This window comes from Eretmochelys imbricata, chromosome 4 (genome assembly GCF_965152235.1).
Source record: "Eretmochelys imbricata isolate rEreImb1 chromosome 4, rEreImb1.hap1, whole genome shotgun sequence".
NCBI lineage: Eukaryota > Metazoa > Chordata > Testudines > Cheloniidae > Eretmochelys > Eretmochelys imbricata.
The window spans coordinates 71,991,425-72,011,663 of NC_135575.1; the positions used below are offsets into that span (position 1 = coordinate 71,991,425).

At 39.7% G+C, this 20,239-nt stretch overlaps 1 protein-coding gene across 1 annotated transcript; it reads left to right on the top strand.

Moving 5' to 3' along the window:
• Positions 1-583: 583 nt before the first annotated feature.
• LOC144264098 (uncharacterized) lies at positions 584-19,150 on the top strand. The gene is made up of 9 exons (XM_077815436.1): positions 584-1,218; positions 2,656-2,742; positions 5,531-5,761; positions 7,273-7,295; positions 10,554-10,699; positions 10,956-11,056; positions 11,176-11,277; positions 13,263-15,135; positions 18,064-19,150. Exons 1-9 carry the CDS (start codon positions 739-741, stop codon positions 18,111-18,113), a joined length of 3,093 nt encoding a protein of 1,030 aa, XP_077671562.1. The 5' UTR covers positions 584-738; the 3' UTR covers positions 18,114-19,150.
• The last annotated feature ends 1,089 nt before the right edge of the window (positions 19,151-20,239 follow it).

The window sequence follows — 20,239 nt, forward strand, 5'->3', positions numbered from 1 at the left end:
GCAGTGCTCCAATGTCATTACCATGTGACAGATTTAGGAGTAGGACTTTGATGGTCCCCGTCCAGTTCCCATGGGCTAGGTATGGACAACCCCAAACTAATCTCTGCCACCACGGAAATCAAGGACTGAAGGTCTGGGGGTGGGGGAAATCTGAGGCAAATCTGGTGAGAAGTGGTGGTCCTTACAGACCCTAGGGTGTGAGGGTCAGAGGGAACCCTACGCCAAATAGTTGTTTATACTGCACTGGGGCCATTGCCTTAGGCTCTTTACACAGGTACGTTCCCTGCCCTTCAGAGATCACAAGACCTAGAGCTGCTCCAGACTACGGCTCCCGCACGCGCTGCCGCCCCGCGGGAAACAGCAGCTGCCCCAGCACCTACATCTCAGCCCAAACCTCCTATTGGGTAGGGCTGCTTTAGTCCCGCCCCTCTCATTGTGATACGATTGGTGTTTTCCCGGGCCGCATGTTTCGACGAGTAGTAGCTAGCGTTGTCAATCTCTCACATTCCTCCAATCACAGCCGCTCCCCGGCTTGCAGTTCCGCAGCCGCTCTTTCCCAATCTCGCCCAGCTTGGAGCGCGAGGCGGGCGGTTGAAGTTCAGGGGGCTGTTGTGCCTGGCCGGGGGCGAGCTCCGTGGGAGCTGGCCGCAGGGCGGCGGCTCCAGCCCCCGGGGGAGCGGGTCTCTGCGGAGGGCGGCCCGCCGCGCAGCGCCGCGCCCCGCCCCCGGCTTGGCCCCGATGGAAGCCAGCCTGACCTGCGCCGTCTGCCTCGGCCTCTTTGAGGATCCGGTCACGCTGCCGCTCTGCTCGCACAACTTCTGCAAGGGCTGCGTGCTGGAGTGCCTGGCCTCCGGGGAGCCCGGCCCGCTCCCCTCGCCCCGCGCGGGCCAGGGCCTGCGCTTCTCCTGCCCGCTCTGCAGGAAACTCTGCCCGCTGCCGCGCGGCGGCTACGCGGCGCTGCCCGTCAACACCACGCTGGCGGAGGTGGTGAAGTTGTACAGGGCCGGCGGGGGCCGGGCGGGGCCGGGGCGCGGCGAGGCGGGGGCGCTGAGCCCCCCGCCGGCGTTCGGAGCAACCTGCGAGAAGCACCCGGCCCGGCTGGTGCAGCTGTACTGCCGGATGTGCCGCCAGGCGGGCTGCGGACAGTGCGTGTCTGAGGGGCACCAGGGCATCTTCCACGCCGTCAACCTCCTGGACACCGTGTACCAGGAGGAGAAAGTAAGCCCCGCGCCCCCGGCCGGCTGTGCCCATTGCGGGGTGAAATAGGAACCTGCCTACCCAGCCACTGCCTCCCTCGAGGCTTAGCCCAGACCACCCAGTAGCGCAGGCCTGGTTGGCGAACACAATAAGCGGGGCTGCCTCCTGAGAACCTGTTAGAGCCAAATGGGCCGAGTGTTGTAATAAGTCAGAGCATTCCCCTGAAAGCTTTCAGGCCCAGGACGCTGCATTAACAAGTCCTGGTCTTTCCTGTTTATCCTGCATACCTAAGGCCAAGCCATGTAGTAACATGGCAGTGTCCTGACCTAATTATCACAGTGCCCGAACAAGCTGTTTCTCCCTCCACCTCCTCGTAGATAGTTTTATGATTTTAACTGAATAGACTGTAGACGGGTTCAAGATGTTGAAGCTGATAATCTTAAGGCCTGCTCTAAACCTAAAACTGTGATGGTTCTAGCTCTGTTGCTCATGGTTGTAAAAAAATTCACACACGCCGCCCCCAAAAATGTAGTTAAGCCAACCTAAACCCCAGGATAGACATTGTTAGATCAACTCAGGAATTATTCTGTCAACCTACCTACAGCTCCTTGAGGGAGTAGATTAGCTATAGCAGGAGGAGGAGGAAAAACACTTTGTCATTATATCAAGTGTCACCTGTAGACAGGCCCTTAATGTCTTGTATGTTAACCGTGTTTCCCTAAAACCAAGAATATGCTAGTCCAGCCATCCGATGTAGAGGCGCTTCTTGGCAGTCACGTTACCTATCTGCTTTTTGGCCTAACACTTTTGGGTTTGGATAGTGGATTAAGGAAAAGCAGTTAAGGTGAAATAGACGGCTCCTGGGATATTTTAGCATGAAGAAGGCACGTGCCTTTTTTAGTACTTTATCTGCAATGTATTTTTGCCGGAGAGTAGACATTCAACCACTTTTCCAGGCTCCATCTGAAGTACAAGCTAGGTAGTACATTATTAAGCAGTCCCTTTATGCTGCAGTTTAATTGCATTTGCAGAATGTCTCTGGTACATTGGATGGGTATGGGGCATAGTAGAGCACATGGCTCTGTGGCTGTTCTATACTGATGTTGCAGCCTGACCAGTGGAAATGCAGGCTGGAAGTGCGGAGGGGCAAAGGCAGCTTGTCCCCTCAGCACAGGAAAAGAGGAACACACAATCTGGTCTGGAGTTTAACTATACTGGTATAGTTAAAGCAGCAAAACTTTCTAGAGTAGACAAGCCTAAAGAGGAGAGAGGAAAAATACCAAATGCAAGTTTCTTCATTGTCCTAAAGCATGAAGAGTCTTTTTATATAAGTAATGCCTTAATAGTCTAGTTAAACTCTGTGCAGTCTGTAGATATAGTATGATTAAAGAGCATAATGTAGATTTTTTTAATTAAAAAAAAAAGTAGATTAAGTGGTTATAAATTTATGTCCTGCAGTTAACCTTCTTTAGCAGCCTGAAGAAACTGAGAGCAATAAATGAGAACTTGGTGAAGGAACTATCAAGTCATCCAAAAGATACTGAGGTGAGTTAGACATAATGACATCTGTAGAGAATAGTGGAGCCCTGTGTTTTTTGCAAATGTGAGAGAACACAAAATAAAATAAAAACAACCTGTAAAATAAAATGAAAAACATACCCTGCAGCATCTGCCCCTGCTGGCCCAGCTGTGTGTGGCGGAAGCCACTGCTGCAGGGTGAGTACAGGGCTGGCTTATTCTGCAATGCTGCTCCCGGGGAAGGATCCAACCGCATCCCCACCCCTGCAGTGGGAGAAGTACCTGATCCCTTCCCTCCTCCCCACCTGGGGGATGGTAAGAGAGAGACACACACACCCCACCCCCTGGGGACCTGGAACTAACACCTCAAGACCTCCTCATCCAGACCAGCATCATAAGTAAGGCCATACTGGGTCAGACCATGGTCCATCTCTGGCCTATCTTCTGACAGTGGCCAATGTCGGGTGCCTCAGAAGGAATGAACAAATAGGCAATCATCGAGGTATCCACCCCCTATCATCTCCCTGCTTCTGGCAGTCAGATGGTACGGACACCCACGACATGAGGTTGTATCCCTGACTATCAAACATAAGAATGGCCATATTGGGTCAGACCAAAGGTCCATCTTGCCCAGTATCCTGTCTTCCAACCATGGCAATTGCCAGGTGCCCCAGGGGGAATGAACAGACAGATAATCATCTACTGATCCATCCCCTGTCGCCCATTCCCAGCTTCTGGCAAACAGAGGCTAGGGACACCATCCCAGCCCATCCTGACTAATAGCCATTGATGGACCTATCCTCCATGAATTTATCTAGTTCCTTTTTGAACCCTGTTATAGTTTTGGCCTTCACAACATCCCTTGGCAATGAGTTCCACAGATTGGCTCAGCACTGTGTGAAGAAATCCTTCCTTTTGTTTGTTTTAAACCTGCTGCCTATTAATTTAATTTGGTGACCTCTGGTTCTTGTGTTATCTGAAGGTGTAAATAACAGTTTGGTATTCACTTTCTCTAAACCATTCATGATTTTATAGACTTATTTTGTATCCCACGTAGTCATCTCTTTCCCAAGTTGAAAAATATCCAGGTTTTTAATCTCTCTTTGAACGGAAACTGTTCCATACCCTTAATTATTTTTGTTGCCTTTCTCCTTACCTTTTCCTATTCAAATATCTCTTTTTTTGAGATGGGGTAACCAGAACTGCACATTGTATTCAAGCTGTGGGCAATTTATATAGTGGCATTATGATATTTAGTGCCATTGTATCTATCCCTTGCTTAAAGGTTCATAATATTGTTAGGCCCCCCCCCCCCTTTTTTTTTTTGACTGCCACTGCATATTGAATAGATGTTTTCAGACAACTACCCATGATGACTTCAAGATCGCTTTCTTGAGTGGTAACATCTAATTCAGACCCCATCATTTTATATGTATCATTGGGATTATGTTTTCCAATGTGCATTACTTTGCATTTATCAACATTGAATTTCATCTGCCATTTTGTTGCCCAGTCTCCGAGTTTTGAGAGGTCCTTTTGTAGTTCTTCGCAGACTGCCTGGGACTTAACTATCTTGAGTAGTTTTGTATCATCTGCAAATTTTGCCACCTTACTGTTTACCCCTTTTTCCAGATCATTTATGCATATGTTGAAAACTGACCATTTATTCCTACCCTTTGTTTTCTATCTTTTAGCCAGTTACCAGTCCATGAGAGGACCTTCCCTCTTATCCCATGACAGCTTACTTTGCTTAAGAGCCTTTGGTGAGGGACCTTGTCAAAGGCTTTCTGAAAATCTTAAGTATATTGTATCCCCCTTGTCCACATGCTTGTTGACCCCCTCAAAGAATTCTAGTAGATTGGTGAGGCATGATTTCTATTTAACAAACACTATGTTGACACTTCCCCAACAAATTATTGTAATCTATGTGGCTGACAATTTTGTTCTTTACTATAGTTTTAACCAGTTTGCCCGGTACTGAAGTCAGGCTTATGGACCTGTAATTGCTGGGATCACCTCTGGAGTCCTCTTTTTAAAAATTGGAGTCACATTTAGCTATCCTCCAGTCATTTGGTACAGAAGCTGAGTTAAAAGATAGATTACAGACTACAATTAGTAGTTCTGCAATTTCACATTTGAGTTCCTTCAGAACTCTTGGGTGAATACCATCTGGTCCTGGTCACTTATTACTGTTTAGTTTATCAATTTGTTCCAAAACCACCTCTAATGACACCTCAATCTGGGACAGTTCCTCAGAGCCATAAAAAGAATGGCTCAGGTTTGGGAATCTCTCTTATATCCTCAGTCATGAAGACCGATGCAAAGAATTCATTTTGTTTCTCCGCAATGGCCTTATCGTCCTTGAGTGATCCTTTAGCATCTTGATTGTCCAGTGGCCCCACTGGTTGTTTAGCAGGCTTCCTGTTTCTGATGTACTTTTTAAAAAAAAAAAATTAAAAAAAAAATGCTATTACTTAGTTTTTGGCTAGCTGGTCTTCAAATTCTATTTTGGACTTCCTAATTATATTTTTACACTTCATTTGCCAGAGTTTATGTTCCTTTCTATTTTCCTCACTAAGATTTAACTTCCACTGTTTAAAGGATGCCTTTTTGCCTCTCACTGCTTCTTTTAGTTTGTTGTTTAGCCACAGTGGCACTTTTTTGGTTCTCTTATTATGTTTTTTAATTTGGGGGTATACATATAAATTGAGCCTCTGTTGTGGTGTCTTTAAAAAGTTTCCATGCAGCTTGCAGGGATGACATAGTGTAAAGACTTACTGTTATCAGATCTTTGTGCAAAATACTTTGTTTCTAGATCTTGAACAAAGAAGCAGAGATAATTATGTTGGAATTTGAAGAAATTTTCAAAACTCTGGAAATGAGAAAAAAGGAATTGCTAGAAGATATTGAAAGTCAGAGAAGTAAGAAAGAGAAGGAATATCAAATTTGGAAGAAAATGAAGGAAACTCACAAGAAAACCATTGAGAGTTTCCTGAAGGACTGTGAAAAGCTTGTTGATGAATGTGATCCTGAGCGTTTCCTGGAGGTGATAATTTTTACATTACAATGATCTGCCATCAAGCAGTATGTGCATGTGACACCCCCCACCCCCTGTTTGGGACATCCTTTGAGATACTTAAGGCATGGCCACACTGGAAACTTCAAAGCGCTGTCATGGGAGAGAGCACTGGGAGAGAGCTCTCCCAGCGCTCCTGGTAATCCACCTCCACGAGGGGATTAGCTTCGAGCACTGGGAGCCTATTTACACTAGCGCTTTAAAGCGCTCTGACTTGCTGCGATCAGAGGGGTGATTTTTCATGCCCCTGAGACAGCAAGTTAGAGCGCTATAAAATGTAAGTGTAGCCAAGCTCTTACAGTCAAGGTGAATTCTGTTTAGATGTTGCCGTATAATCTGCTTCTTTGAAGGTGCAATTCTGACAGGAGTCTCACTTCCCTTCAGAGTGTAGAAGAGAACCTTATTTTGATGTGGGGGAGGGTTCCCACCCCTTATATTGCACAATCTGTTTTAAAGCACTAACTTCTAATTCACTTGAATTTTTGTGATTGACTTATTTTATTCCTTTCCAACTCAATCAGGAACTGATTGGAAAGTTCCTAGAGACTTGGTTAAAATTCTGTGAGGCATGCACTCAAAGTAGTGGGGTGGGGCAAGTGGCTACATTATAAAACACTATGTGACCCTCAGTGACCAAAATTTTTACGATTTTGGGAACTCTTTCTAGACTTGTCTACATGATGGGGAAATCCACTCTATGGAGTGTGATTTCCAGTGCCCACTAACTTGTTGAACATTAATTGCTTTGTATAGATGCCATTAGTGTGCTTTAACATAGTTATTTTATAGCTGTCTTCTGTTGAAGTGCCCTAGGGAGCCTTTTATGCACGCCAACAGGGTCTACATGGTCCAGTTAGCATGCTCTAGAAATCACTCCCCTGTAGAGAGTGCACTACCCTACCATGTAGAAAAAGTCCCTTAGGGCTGGTCTACACTAACAAATTAGATCAACCTAGCTATGTCACTCAGGGTATGAAAAATCCATACCCCGAGCGCTGTAGTTAAGCTGATTTAGATCCCTGTGTAGATAGTGCTGGGTCGACAGAAAAATTCTTCTATCGACCTAGCTACCACCTTTCGGGATAGCGTTTCAAGTGTAGACCGACTCTTAGTCTTGCACAAGTCCATGGTATGGAAATCCTGCCAAAATGTTTTCAAGTACATTTTGATCTCAAAGACAGCCATGTGGCTTTTGCCTCATGCACAGTGTCTTGGATTTGACTTTTAGGAAAGATTTCTCCTTTGGCCTCAGAACAAAATATTACAAGGTAAATAATTTTCCCAGACATGACACTCCCTGTGTGTGATTATTGCTCTTCTACTTCTGTGAGCCCTTAAAGTTCTGATTATGTCTTGATGAGATGAAGAGTTATTTTTTAACAAGTTGAACAGTTAACTTCTCTCAGATATTCTGGTAAAGTACTTTTGTTTTATTTTTAAATAACATCCTTAACTCTAATGCAGTCTTATTTTAATTACAGGTGGCATGTGGCTTGAATAAAAGGTACATACATTTCATGTGTTCTAGTTTCTGTAGTTTGCTAGTGTATAGTTGAGTAAGGTGGTAAGATACAAAAAAGTTTAGTTTAATATTCATATCATGACTGTGGGGGATTGGGAGAGGAGTGTCCAGGGAATACAGTGGATTAATTAATATGGAGAGATACACAGAACAGTTTTGAACAGTTGTAGAAGTTCTGTGAATATTTGAGATCATTACTTTCTAACATTTAATTTCAAAATTCTTCTAGAGCTGTTGGAATTAGTATATCACTTTCACAGATTTATTATTGAACAGATAAAAGTGGATCTTGAAATAATCACTTCAGATACTACTTCATGTTTTTCTGTAAACACTGTCCTAAAAAAGCCTTAATACTGTCTTTTTGCTTTGTCCCAGAAAATAATATAAGAACATAAGAATGGCTATACTGGGTCAAACCAGTGGTACATCTAGCCCAGTATTCTGTCTTCTGACAGTGGCTAATGGCAGATGTTTCAGAGGAAATGAACAGAATAGGGCAATTGTCAAGTTATCCATTCCCTGTCTTCCAGTCCCAGTGTCCGTCAGTCAGAGGCTTAGGGACACCTGCTGCATGGGGTTGCATCCCTGATAATCTTGGCTAATAGCATTGATGGACCTATCCTCCATGAACTTATCTAATTCTGTTTTGAGTCCAGTTATGGCTTTTGCCTTTACAACATTCCATGGCAACCAGTTCTGCAGATTGACTGCGTTGTGTGAAGAAGTACTTCCTTTTGTTTGTTTTAAACCTGCAACCTATTAATTTCATTGGGCAATCCCAGATTCTTGTGTTTTGAGAAGGGGTGAATAACATTTAGTTATTCGCTTTCTTTACACCATTCATGATTTTATAGACCTCTATCATATCCTCCCTGAGTCATCTCTTTTTCCAAGATGAAAATAGTCTGTCTTTTTAATCTCGCCTCCTCTGGAAGCTATTCCATACCCTTGATTGTTTTTGTAGCCCTTCTCTGTATCTTTTCCATTTCAAGTATCTTCTTTTTGAGGTGGGGTGACTAGAACTGCACACAGTATTCAAGTTGTGGGCGAATCATGAATTTATGTATTGGCATTATGATATTTATGGTCTTATCTATCCCTTAATGGTTCCTAACATTGTTAGCATTTTTCTTTCTTTGACCGCAACTGCACATTGTACAGATGTTGTCAGAGAACTGTCCACAGTGACTCCAAGATCTCTTTCTTGAGTGGTAATAGCTAATTTAGACCCCATTATTCTGTATGCGTAGTTGGGATTATGTTTGGCAATGTGCACTACTTCGCATTTATCAATATAGAATTTCATTTGCCATTTTGTTGCCCAGTCACACAGTTTTGTGACATACCTTTGTAACCCTTGGCAGTCTGCTTTGGACTTAACTGTCTTGAGTAATTTTGTATCCTCTGCAAACTTTTCCCCCTCACTGTTCATCCCTTTTTCCAGATCACTTATGAATATGTTGAACAGCGCTGATCCCAGTGCTGATCCCTAGGGAACACAGCTATTTACCTCTCCATTCTGAAAACTGACCCTTTGAATATTTTAATCTCTTTCTGATTTAAGTTTGTGCTTTAGTTTATCAGATGCCATGCTGCTGTGGGACTGTAAAAATCTAGTTTTTGTGGGAGTATTAAAGAAGGTTTCAGGAATTATGCTTATAGGTCCTGCTAACATAATTAGATAAAATAGCTTCTTTATGTATGAAATGTTACTGAGACACACTATAAATCCGGTGATTTAAATTTTATATTAAATTGAATATTAATGAATTTACTGTATGTTGAACTGTATATTAATCTTGTAATTTTCTCTGAGAAACAAAATGCTCCAATTCAGGAGCATCATGTTTTCAAAACTAATTTTTGAATACTTTAATGAATTAGAATCAAGAATGTTTGAGCATATACAGATTTGTTCAGTCAGCTCTAATATGATTAATGGAATTAAATTTCTTATTCAAACTTTCTATGAAAAGCTTGCAAGGTGTTTTTTTGTTGTTGTTGAAGTAATGGAGTACAGTACCTTCTCTTGCAATTTAAATGTTTGCTGTGGGATGCACAAAATGCCATATTTGGCTTTTTTATGGTTTTGTACTTTCATGTCTATACTTAATTAGGCAAAGCCTTTTAAAAAAAAAATTACAGTAAGTGAGAACAGAACTTTAAAATTCTCTTTCACAGAATGAGGAATGACCTCTGGGGGAAAAAGGTGTAATTTGGGTTCAGACACAGTGGACTAACAGTACTTTATCTCTTATTACTGAAGAATATATTTGGCAACAGTATTTCAGCCACATCTCTTATATTTTCATAGTGTACGTATTTCAGAGTAACAGCCGTGTTAGTCTGTATTCGCAAAAAGAAAAGGAGTACTTGTGGCACCTTAGAGACTAACCAATTTATTTGAGCATGAGCTTTCGTGAGCTACAGCTCCGATGAAGTGAGCTGTAGCTCACGAAAGCTCATCCTCAAATAAATTGGTTAGTCTCTAAGATGCCACAAGTACTCCTTTTCTTATAGTGTACATATTAACCTTTTTCTGCTTGACTAGTTAATTATTTCAAAAACAGGTACAGGAGAGGTGCAGAATTCTGGATAAATAAATAAATAAAACTTTCAGTTTCTTCAAATTCTCCTATTGTGTATTTAGAATTTCTCAATGGAATGATTTGCCTCCTTGCTGATTGGTGGTTTGACAAAATTAATTGTTCTGAACAATTACCGTAAGAAGAATGTGCTTTGATGGTTATTGCCGCCTACTTGTTTAAATTTCATTATGCTGGATTATGGGCCTTTAAATGTAGGGCAAACTAAACAAATGCTTAAATAATAATATCAGTTCTTCAATTCCCCTCCCCCACACACACAGACACCTTTTGCTCCCTCCCACCTCCCCCAAAAACCTTTCTCACTGAAACTTCTTTTGCTATCTGTACAGCTAGAAGGGGTTAATCCTTTTTAGACCATGACATACAGCTTCTCTGGCAGACAGAGATCCCTTTTGGCTATTTTGATCAAAGAATTTTTTCCAACAGATTCTCAAGTGGCCTTTTCTAAGAAAGGAAATTAGAAAATTCTAAATAGAGGAAGATCAATCTCTTCAGATATTTTTCTGCCATCTACTGACTTCCTTTTTTAATGTAATTATTTTTATTAAGTAGGTATAACTTTTTTTCTGTTTTGAGCCCAGCGAAACACACATAATTGTCTAAAAGATTTTTTTCACTTCTTTTCCAGAATGAAGACTCAGTTTGACCTGATGCACATAGCATCTAGCTATGAAAAAGCACCAGAGTCTACCCAAAAGCAAATGGACATCAAATCTGTGGTTAATGAAATCTTGGCCTTGCAGCTGACTTCAGTTGATTCATTCATTGTTAAAGGTAGAAAAAAGATACATATATTTTGAACACAGTGCACAGTTCATTATTTTTAACACATATATGTTGAAAATAAATCTGTTATCCTACCACAATAAACTTTATATTAAAGCAATACTCAGTTTGCAAAATGGAAAGTGTTTTAGCTGCCCTGGTTTCATAACTTGGTAAGTTACATCTGATGAGTCAAGTGTTCTTTGTATTATTGTATTTTAAAAAAAAACACATCAGTCTTACTTTTATTCCTCTTTTCGAACAGAACTTTCTTCTGGAGGAAATGAGGGTTTAACTGGAAAGTGTGTGTATAAAAATAGTGCAAAACAATGGAAAGATCAGAAAAACATACACAGCACGTATTATGTAAGTTCTTGTTTACAAGAGTTACTACAGGTTTTTTGTTTGTTTTTTTTAATGGTTAAGTATGTTCTTTTGGCTTTGTAAAATCCAAAATGGGCAATGTCTAATGCAACTTTTTTCAGCCTGTAGTGGGACATGAGGAAACTTTGACTGACGGTAGTAAGATCTGTACTCGCTTAATGTCAATATCAGAAATGTCAGCATTTCAAAACATGAGTCATGAGGTAAGAATGCATTTTGGTGTAAGTATTGCTCAACTACTAATAGTGTTTGGATAAACAAGTTACTGTTTCATATTGTGACAGTCTTTTACTTCGGGCTCTCCCCCCCTTTTTTTATTCATTATGCTTAGGGCTCTACCAAATTCACAGTCCATTATGGTCAATTTCATCGTCATAAGATTTGAAAATTAGTAAATTTCACACTTTCAGATGTTTAAACCTGAAATTTCATGGTGGTGTAACTGGGGGTCCCGACCCAAAGGGGGATTGTGTTGGGGGGAGGGGCACAAACCTACTTGTAATGTGGGGGTCATGAGATTGCCACCCTCACTTCTGTGAAAAGTGCAGAGCTTCCTGCAACAGCAGGAGGTTCCCGGGGGCTCCCCGCTCCTAAGCACATGCACACAGCAATTGTGCAGGGGATGGACAGGTCCTCTTCCTGCCCAGCCAAAGCTAGGAACCACCTTTGCTGGGGTGCTCCCAACAGCACAGGGAAGATTGGACCCAACTCTACAAGTCTCCTCCAGTTGCAGGAACCTCTGGGGCTGCTGCCCAGTCCCATAGTGTCCTGCAGCAGAGGGAGGCACCCAGAGGTGGGTCTGATGGTTTTTCTCTCTCTGTCTCTCCTCCTCCTCTCCCCCCATCCCCCAAACAGCAGTGCAGGGGACAGACAAGTCCTGTCCCTGCCCAGCTGGAGCTAGAAGCCCCCTTTTCTGGGACGCTCCTAGAAGCAAGGGGACATTCGATTTCACGGGGAAGGGCTTATTTCACAGTCCATGATGCCCTAATTATACTAAACTGATACTCTTGACGGGTCAGTCACCTACTTTTAGTTCAGGCTACTGCACACTAACTTTTTTCTTAAATGAAATGTAGAAATACAACCTAATTGCTTTTATAGAAAAATGTCTCACTGTTGTGGATTGTTAAAAGTGCAAGTGGATTATTTTTAAACTTTATTTGAGAAGTTCACATTTTTTTGGCCACACTTCAAGTCCAAGTAGTCCATACTTAAAGATAAGGTAAGGCCCAGTTTCAGTGGGAAAGATACTGTGATCAAACCAAAGTATGAATGAGTGCCACATCTTTTCCTGAGAAGTAGTTAGTATGTGTTGATATTGGGCCTATGCTTTTGTGTGCATTTAAAGTGATAACTCATGCTCAAATTTTTAAACACTTAGTAGATTGTATGTCACAGTTTCTGCAATGATGGGTTATATGTGTCCCCTAGTATTCCAAATCCCAGTTTCTTTTGACTGCAGTCAGTGAAGGAGTATCTGAGTTGCTGTGTCAGGCATGATTCAGTGCAGCTGATAAAGCTTATCTAGCTTCTTCCTCTAGCAGAAAATGTCTTAAAAAGATCTTCCCTCCGTAGTCATTTGATAGCTGTTTTGGCCTTCCATAACTGTTGCCTCTCCAGTTCCATATCTTGAGTGTTAGAGGCATTTGAGTATTGTAGACATAAAATGAATCTTTTGCCTTGTTACCATAGATAACCACTTTGACTGCTGTGTATCTTAATGTGACTAAGAAATTCAGAGAAATTCATTGGCCCTGGATAAAAGTACTGCATTGGATTTAGGTTTTCATTATTCTCAGATGAGAATATTCTCTTGCATCTTAAATAATTTTTGCTAAAATCAGAATTGATTTTATAATTGAAGTTATAAAGATATTACTTCTGTGTAGTCTCATTCTTTGATACTTATGTCACTGAAGTATTTGGATTTTGGTTTTGTTTAAGTCACTTAAATATTTTACTTTTAAAAAGTTATAGATTTCTTCTAATCCGAACAGTTTGTATATTTTTTTCTGTTGCCTTTTAAGTGTCCAGCAAAATATTCTAAGTAATTTAAAGTAGTCTTAGAACATATAAGCACAACAAATTAATAGTTTGCCTTCACATAATATTTAAAGAACTTGTAACTCTGATGGCTTATTACTTTTCCTTGTAACTAAATAATTTGGTGATTTTTCTATAATTGTAGGAGGTACGTTATAATTATTATATGGATCATCGGAAATCAGATCCGTTGAAGATGCAGACTTCACCTGCAAATACAAAGCATACATTTGTGATAACTGATTCTTTGAAGGGTACATTCTCAGCAGTTCCCCTTCTGTCCTCACCTCCCAAAGTGAAAGATGCACAGAGAATAAAAACACAAAAATTACAAAAAGGAAGTGTTAGTAACACTAGTTTTTCCAGTTCCAGTAGTTACAAATTCAGCTTTCCACCTGTGAACTGGAATTTCTCTGAATTGAACAGTGACTTGAACTTATTTAATGGAACAAGATCTCCGGAAGTAAGCAAACTAACCTCCACATCAGAAAATTCCAATGGCTTGGTAATAAAAAACAAAGTAAAAATGGAACAGTCATCACCGGTTCCCATTTCTGCAAAAACACTAGCAAGTCCTAGCACTTCACCTGGCTTACCAGCATCAGCAATAAAACCTGTTCCTGTTTCAAAACCAAACTTTTTAGGTGCTCCTACTCAGAGCCTTTCTGTTCCACCTTTTATCCCCAATTCGGGTAATGACTCATCATTACCCAATTTAAATAAGGCAGCAGCTACATTTTTCTTCAAAAAAGAGAAGAATAATTCGGTTTTCCCCACTTTTTATGTGGGAAGATGTGATACCCAAGATAAAATGGGCAATCGACATGGAAATTATACGAAGTTTAACTCTTCAGCTTTAACTGAGGCTAAAGCTTCTGCTGCCTTTACAAGTCCTAAACTAGGATCATCAGAAAGTGGAAAGCCAGTTTTTTCATTTACCTTTAGCAATTCGGAAAGAGATTGTTTTACAGTATCCAAACTCAGCAATTCATTGAAGATGTCACCATTTTCAAGCCTATCTGAGAAGCCAGCTGAACAAAGTACAATATTTCAAACCGGAAAAGAGAACGTTTCTGTAAGCAAAGACGTAAAATATAACTGGCTAAAATCTCCTACAGTAGTCCCACAGGAGCAGAGTGCCAGTACCCCTGATTCCACTGCTACTGTAGCCTGTAGTACATCTAGTAGTGACACTGGGAAGAAAGATGTTTCCAAGAGCCAGCCTGTCCCCTGTAGTAATATATTTTCCTTCTCATCCAATAATTGTATTCTGGAATGTAAATCTTCACCTGTAACCTCATTTGAAGGTTCTGTCAAAAGTACTTCCAACTCACTATCTTCCTCCTCGATGCTGTTTTTATCAAATAGTGAAATTGAAAAAATGAAAATAGAATCAATTGACAAAGCACATCCAGTTGTAGAAAAATCTACACCTTCAATATGTACAGTAGCCATATCTGAACTTACAAGTCCAAAGTGTACCAATTCCTTTTTTTCTTTTGACCTATCTATGAAGACTGAAACTGAAGACACGCTTGCTCAACAGAATTCTTTGTGTGGTCCAGCTATAGTCAACTCTCTGTTTTCAACAGGCTTTCCTAGTAAAGAAAGCAGTGTATTTTCCACTCATCCTAGTGTTGCATCAATTAAACCTCATATAGATGTGAAAGTTGAAGATAATGTAAATATTGCTGAAACCTATAAGTCACACCAAGATTTAGAAGAGATTTCTAGGAAGCAAGATGAACTTGACACTCTGCCGTTACAGAATGCAGCTTGTCTTAGTCCAGTGACATGTGGTGGTACATTTTTAGGAGGCTCGGCACATGCAGTAGGTAAAGAACATGAAACACTAAATCTTTCAGACTCTGATACAGAAGAGCTAAGTCAAGCATCAATGTCTAGTGACTGTAGCAATGCATCAGAATATTTTTTGGTTGCAGAAGACAAAATAACAGTTAGTGAAAAACCAGGTACATGCACCATAGAGGACGAAATTGAAGAGAATTCCCTTCAAGGTAAATAATATTCAGATATCTGTTTAGATATGCTGGAACTAGGTAAACGTTTGTACTGAAATACATAACCAGTTTAAAAAGAGATAACTCTCTCCTCCCTCCGTGCTCGTTTTGTGTCTTGCAATGAATCTTAAATGAGGTTTATCTGTAATAGGAACAACTATCACAATCAAGTAGAATTCATAATAAAGTAGGGTTACTATGTTTGTGGTACAAACTGACAAAACAATATCAACCTCCAAAATGTCTTCCATTGTTAGAATTTAGCGTTAAACATGGTTTCTATGTCCTTATGAAGGTTGAAGCTAGAACTCTAGTTTCTTGCCTCTCTACCAGTTACCCCAAAATTTGGACCTAAATCACTCCAATACTGGCCTGCCTATAACCATAAACCAATTGTTAATTTGTTCTATCCAAATGGGTAATAACGAGGTGGCTCGCCCTAGAGGAAATGCCAGGGTTTTACCAGGAGGGTTGTCTCTGGACTGCAGAGGACTCCCCAGAGCCAACTAATTCTGATAACTCATGGGAGGACATGGATACAGCCTTCCGCTGAAAGGATTGACGTACAAGCAGCAATTCTTCGTAAACAAAGTGTCATTTATTTAAAGGAAAATAAGCAGTTACAATACATTCAGTAAAGCAAGGAAGAATACACTAACCTGTTAAGACATCCTAAACTGCTGTTAAATCTTAATTAGAAATCATACATTAAAGTGGCAAAATAAAATAAGACCGCACAAAACACACAGCATACATAGACCATATAGCAGTTATGTAATATTCAAGGTTCATAGAGACCCCTCGTACACATGCATAAAGCCCCAATACAGTTAGTAAACAGCATATATGTACAGGGAAGCATTACAATGTTACACATTAAAACACATGAAGACCTCCAATTCATATGTATGAAGCCTACATGTAACATTACAGTATAATCCTGAATTTGATACAGTATAGCACACAAGGCTTCTATATATAGGCATAAGAGAACATCACAGTATTACATGTCTTTGCTGTTCTTCAGTCTTCTCTGTTATTCATTTGGCTACATGCATACCCACCACCACCACCCCGGCTGTCAGCCTTATATTCAGTTTCTGGTCTTTGACTGGTTGCTTTCTCAAATTCAGAAATTAGCATAGATCCTCCCTGCCTAATTATACCAGTTCAGCCAATCAGCTTCATCTGTCACTCAAGCTGGTTGATCCTCCTCCTGAGACTTCCTTGCTATTATCATAGATCTTCCTCCTAGCCGCATCCTTTAGTTCTCTTTAAATATGCTGACTCATTCCCATCGAACTCTTATTTAACCCTTATCTCCTCTCAGTCAAATGTGCTTCCATTTTGAGGTTTCTGATAGGAAATCACTGTGGCTGCCATTTTGGATTTTTAGCTCTAAACTATTATTACTTACCTAAAGCCTTAATTCTAAAATTAGCTACTGTTTTATGCAAGCTAAAGCGTTATGATACTGTCACCACTGTTGGTAGGTTAATTTGGAGAAGTGATTTTTAAAGATGTTTTAAACCCCTCTCTAGCTGCTTTTCTGCATGTCTCTGCTGTAGGCTGCTACACAGGATCAGAGCAGCTTAATGAAAACCTTTTTATATTAGCAGTAGAGATATGGAATGATCTTTTGCTGCATCTTGACTGTGTTATCCATGCCATTTTATTCCAATAATAGAATATTTTAGATTTCTTCCATGCTTTTTAAATAAAACCTCTGAATTAATATTCAGAATCAGTTCTTACTATTGGTATATATTGGTGGAGAATATTGCTTACACTTTATGAAATATAATCCTAAATCAATAGTAACAGTCATTTTGAGTGAGTTGGTGATAGTGAATCTTTGCATGATGGGGCAGAGACTTCCATCTAAAGAGGAAATCAAGTGTTGTGGAAAACAGATTCTAAAACAGAAAAACCTACATAAATTAAAGGTCGATATGACAGCAAAAATTTTAACAATGACTATGCTGCATTAAATCGCCCACTGAGGAAGGACTAATCAGGTGAATTTTCAGATTGTGAAATATGACACATACTAGAGATCAAAAAATCAGTCCAGTTACATTTGATGATTATTGTTGGATATACTGCCACCTCTAAAAGAATATTACTACTGTCTTATAACTATGGCAAAATAGTATGAGGCTTAACAGCCCTTCCAAAATCATATTAACTATGATAATTATGGATATTCTTGATATCCCTATACATGGCCAAATACCTTTTTTTTAATCTTGTCAAATTCTTGGCCTCAACCATTTCTTGTGGAGAAGTCCATCACCAAATTATTGTGTGAAAAAGTATTTCCTTTTATCAGGTTTTAATTGGCCACCTTTTCAGTTTCATTTAATCTCTCCTTGTGTTTTGAGATGGGGAGTATAGCATTTCCTGATTGATCTATCTTTTCTATACCATTTATTATTTTACATATTTATCACATGCCGTCTATTAATCTTTATAAAATAAAATCCCAGTCTTTTCTGTCTCATGAGTTTTTCCTATACCCTGGATTATTCTTGTCATCCTTCTCCGAACCCACTCTAATTCTGCAATGTCCTTTTTTGAGATGGGGTGACCAGTATTACACCCCATCTGTTGGCCTTGTTTGTGGAAAGCTACAGAGTGAAGTTGCCATAGGATAAGAGCTGATCATAGAGCTAAAGAACTGAGAGCATGGATGGACTGGTTCATGTATATATGGTAGGTGCTGGCTGAGGCCCCTATTTTGTACAGGGCTCTTCTAATCATAGAAATGGCCATGTCACTAAAGCTTCATATAACTGTACCCTATATGATTTATAGACCTAAATGTTTACTGTGTAGATCAACATATTTTATAGCAGAAACATTCTGAAGAGTTAATACCGACATTCAAAAAATTAAATATGTATTGTATGTTTCTTTTCACAGGACAGGAAATTAAGTCTACGTCCATACAGAACAGTTGGTCAGAAATGTAAATGAATTTTCTAGAAACATTGGTTTTGGGCAAATCTCTCTTTCAGTTTACAGTAACGTATTTATCATAGTCTGTTGAATCTATCCTGTATGTATATGCATCTCCAGATATGTAGATTAGTGAAATGTGCCTTTTACTCTCTGAAAAGGTACGTTCTAAAACCAGCAACCAGCTAAAATAGGGCTAGAATAAAGCATGCCTTTTAATAAAGACGAATATATAGATTTGAAAGGCTGTTCTTTCTACCCTTGAGCGATATATTGAATATAATCAAGTGCTGCAAGTTATTTTCTATAATAGTTCTTAGGTGACAAGAAGGTGGTGTCTTTGCATGAAATGTTTATACTTATAAAATTTTAGACACTAAACAGGATATCTAAACAAATCTGTCTTATCAGAATACATAGTTAATGGCTGAAGTGATGATATTTCTTCTTGAGTTCTAATCTTCTGATCAATTTCTCCAGGTTCAGTTATTGATCTTTACTGACCTCTATAGAGGAAGCAAGTATTGAATGCATTATTAAAGGCAAAATTTTAGTTACAGTAGTTGTCACTAATTAAGTAACAACTTTTGACATTCTCCGCTATATAAAATGGTACCAAAACTCTTCCCAATAGGTATATTTAGTATCTTCTGTACCACTACTGTTTTCATCCAAGTTTTATGCAGAATTAGATCCAACAAAGAAGTGACTTTTGTAATAATGTCTTCAGTACCACTTGACGTGGTTTTTCTGTGGCATAGAGTTCTTGACTCATCCATCATCCAGGCTATACATGATACTAATATAATGCTGTTTTCATTGACTTCATCAATAATTAGAATGATAACACTCGCAGCTGATGCTGTTAAGAGGTTGGGATTCAGAATTGTTCTTAACTACTAATGTTATGCTTAACTTGTACACAGTGTATAGGAAAGAACACTGGAAATCGTTTTCTAGCTAATCTTTATAGCATGGATTTATTTGCTTATCTGTTAGCACCAGTGTCAAGTGCTTAGTATATCACCACCTAATATATTAAAATATTTAAAACCAATGGTAGTAACTTGTTCCAGTCTGTTTTTGTCTTGTAATTTAATTACACTCAAGTGATTTGATTATTTGAGTTTGTAACTTTTTAACAGTAGCATGCTATTTTTCATTTATTTTATAGTTTACGTGTAGGCCAATGTGTATGGGTCCCCATTAATGAAACCAGAGACTTTTTGTATGTGAAGATAGTTCTGGAAATTAGAATTTTATTTTTTGCCATTGCAGTAGTGCTAGTGGAAGCTAAAGTAGACATTTAGTAGACAGCATGTGCACTTCTAAACTGAAATAATCCCTGAGTTGCAAAGCATCTTTTAACAAACTGCATCTGAGACCCAGAAGGGAGCATGATCCTTGTGAATGGCTCCTGAAAGTATATGGTTAGGTAGAGGCTGAAGCAGTCCTAAATGTGCTTGGAACAGCGTTCGAGCCATGACCATAGGTTTTTCCCTTGTAAGTCTTCTGAGTGTGAGATACAGGTAGACAATGAAGCTGAATTATTGGGGGAAGCATCCATACTGTGCTAGAAAGAAGAACTCAGAATTGTTCTGTGTCTTACGGGCTAATTGGGTGCCATTGATCTCAAGTCAATAACAGCTCTTTTTGACTTCAGTGGTATAGACTCACACTTGGAATAAATTGCAGGATTGGACTCTAAGCAAGCCGATCCTGTGACTTCAAACTACTTCACAAGGTCTTAATCGTCCTTTCATTCTCTTACATGAATAACCCATTACTTGGAAGCAAATTTACCTCTCTGCCTGTATGCTACTATTGATATGAAAGTAATCTTTTTTTTTTTTAATTAGAACATAGCAAAAACCTAAATATGCTGAAGGAGAAATTTCATAGAATCCCCTGAACATTCATTCTATAGAATGATTTTATTGGTGACAACATACTGCATTCCTCTTCCATGCTTTTATTGTGTAATACTAACAACTTTTCTGCAGATCTAATAGACTTGTGTAGTGGTGTTGGAGAAGTTTTTTTCCTTGATCTCAGTAAAGAGCTACCTTAGTGATTTCTCCCTTAAACCAAAAGAGCATGCTTATAAGAGAGCCATCCATTGGAATGTTCATATGGAATG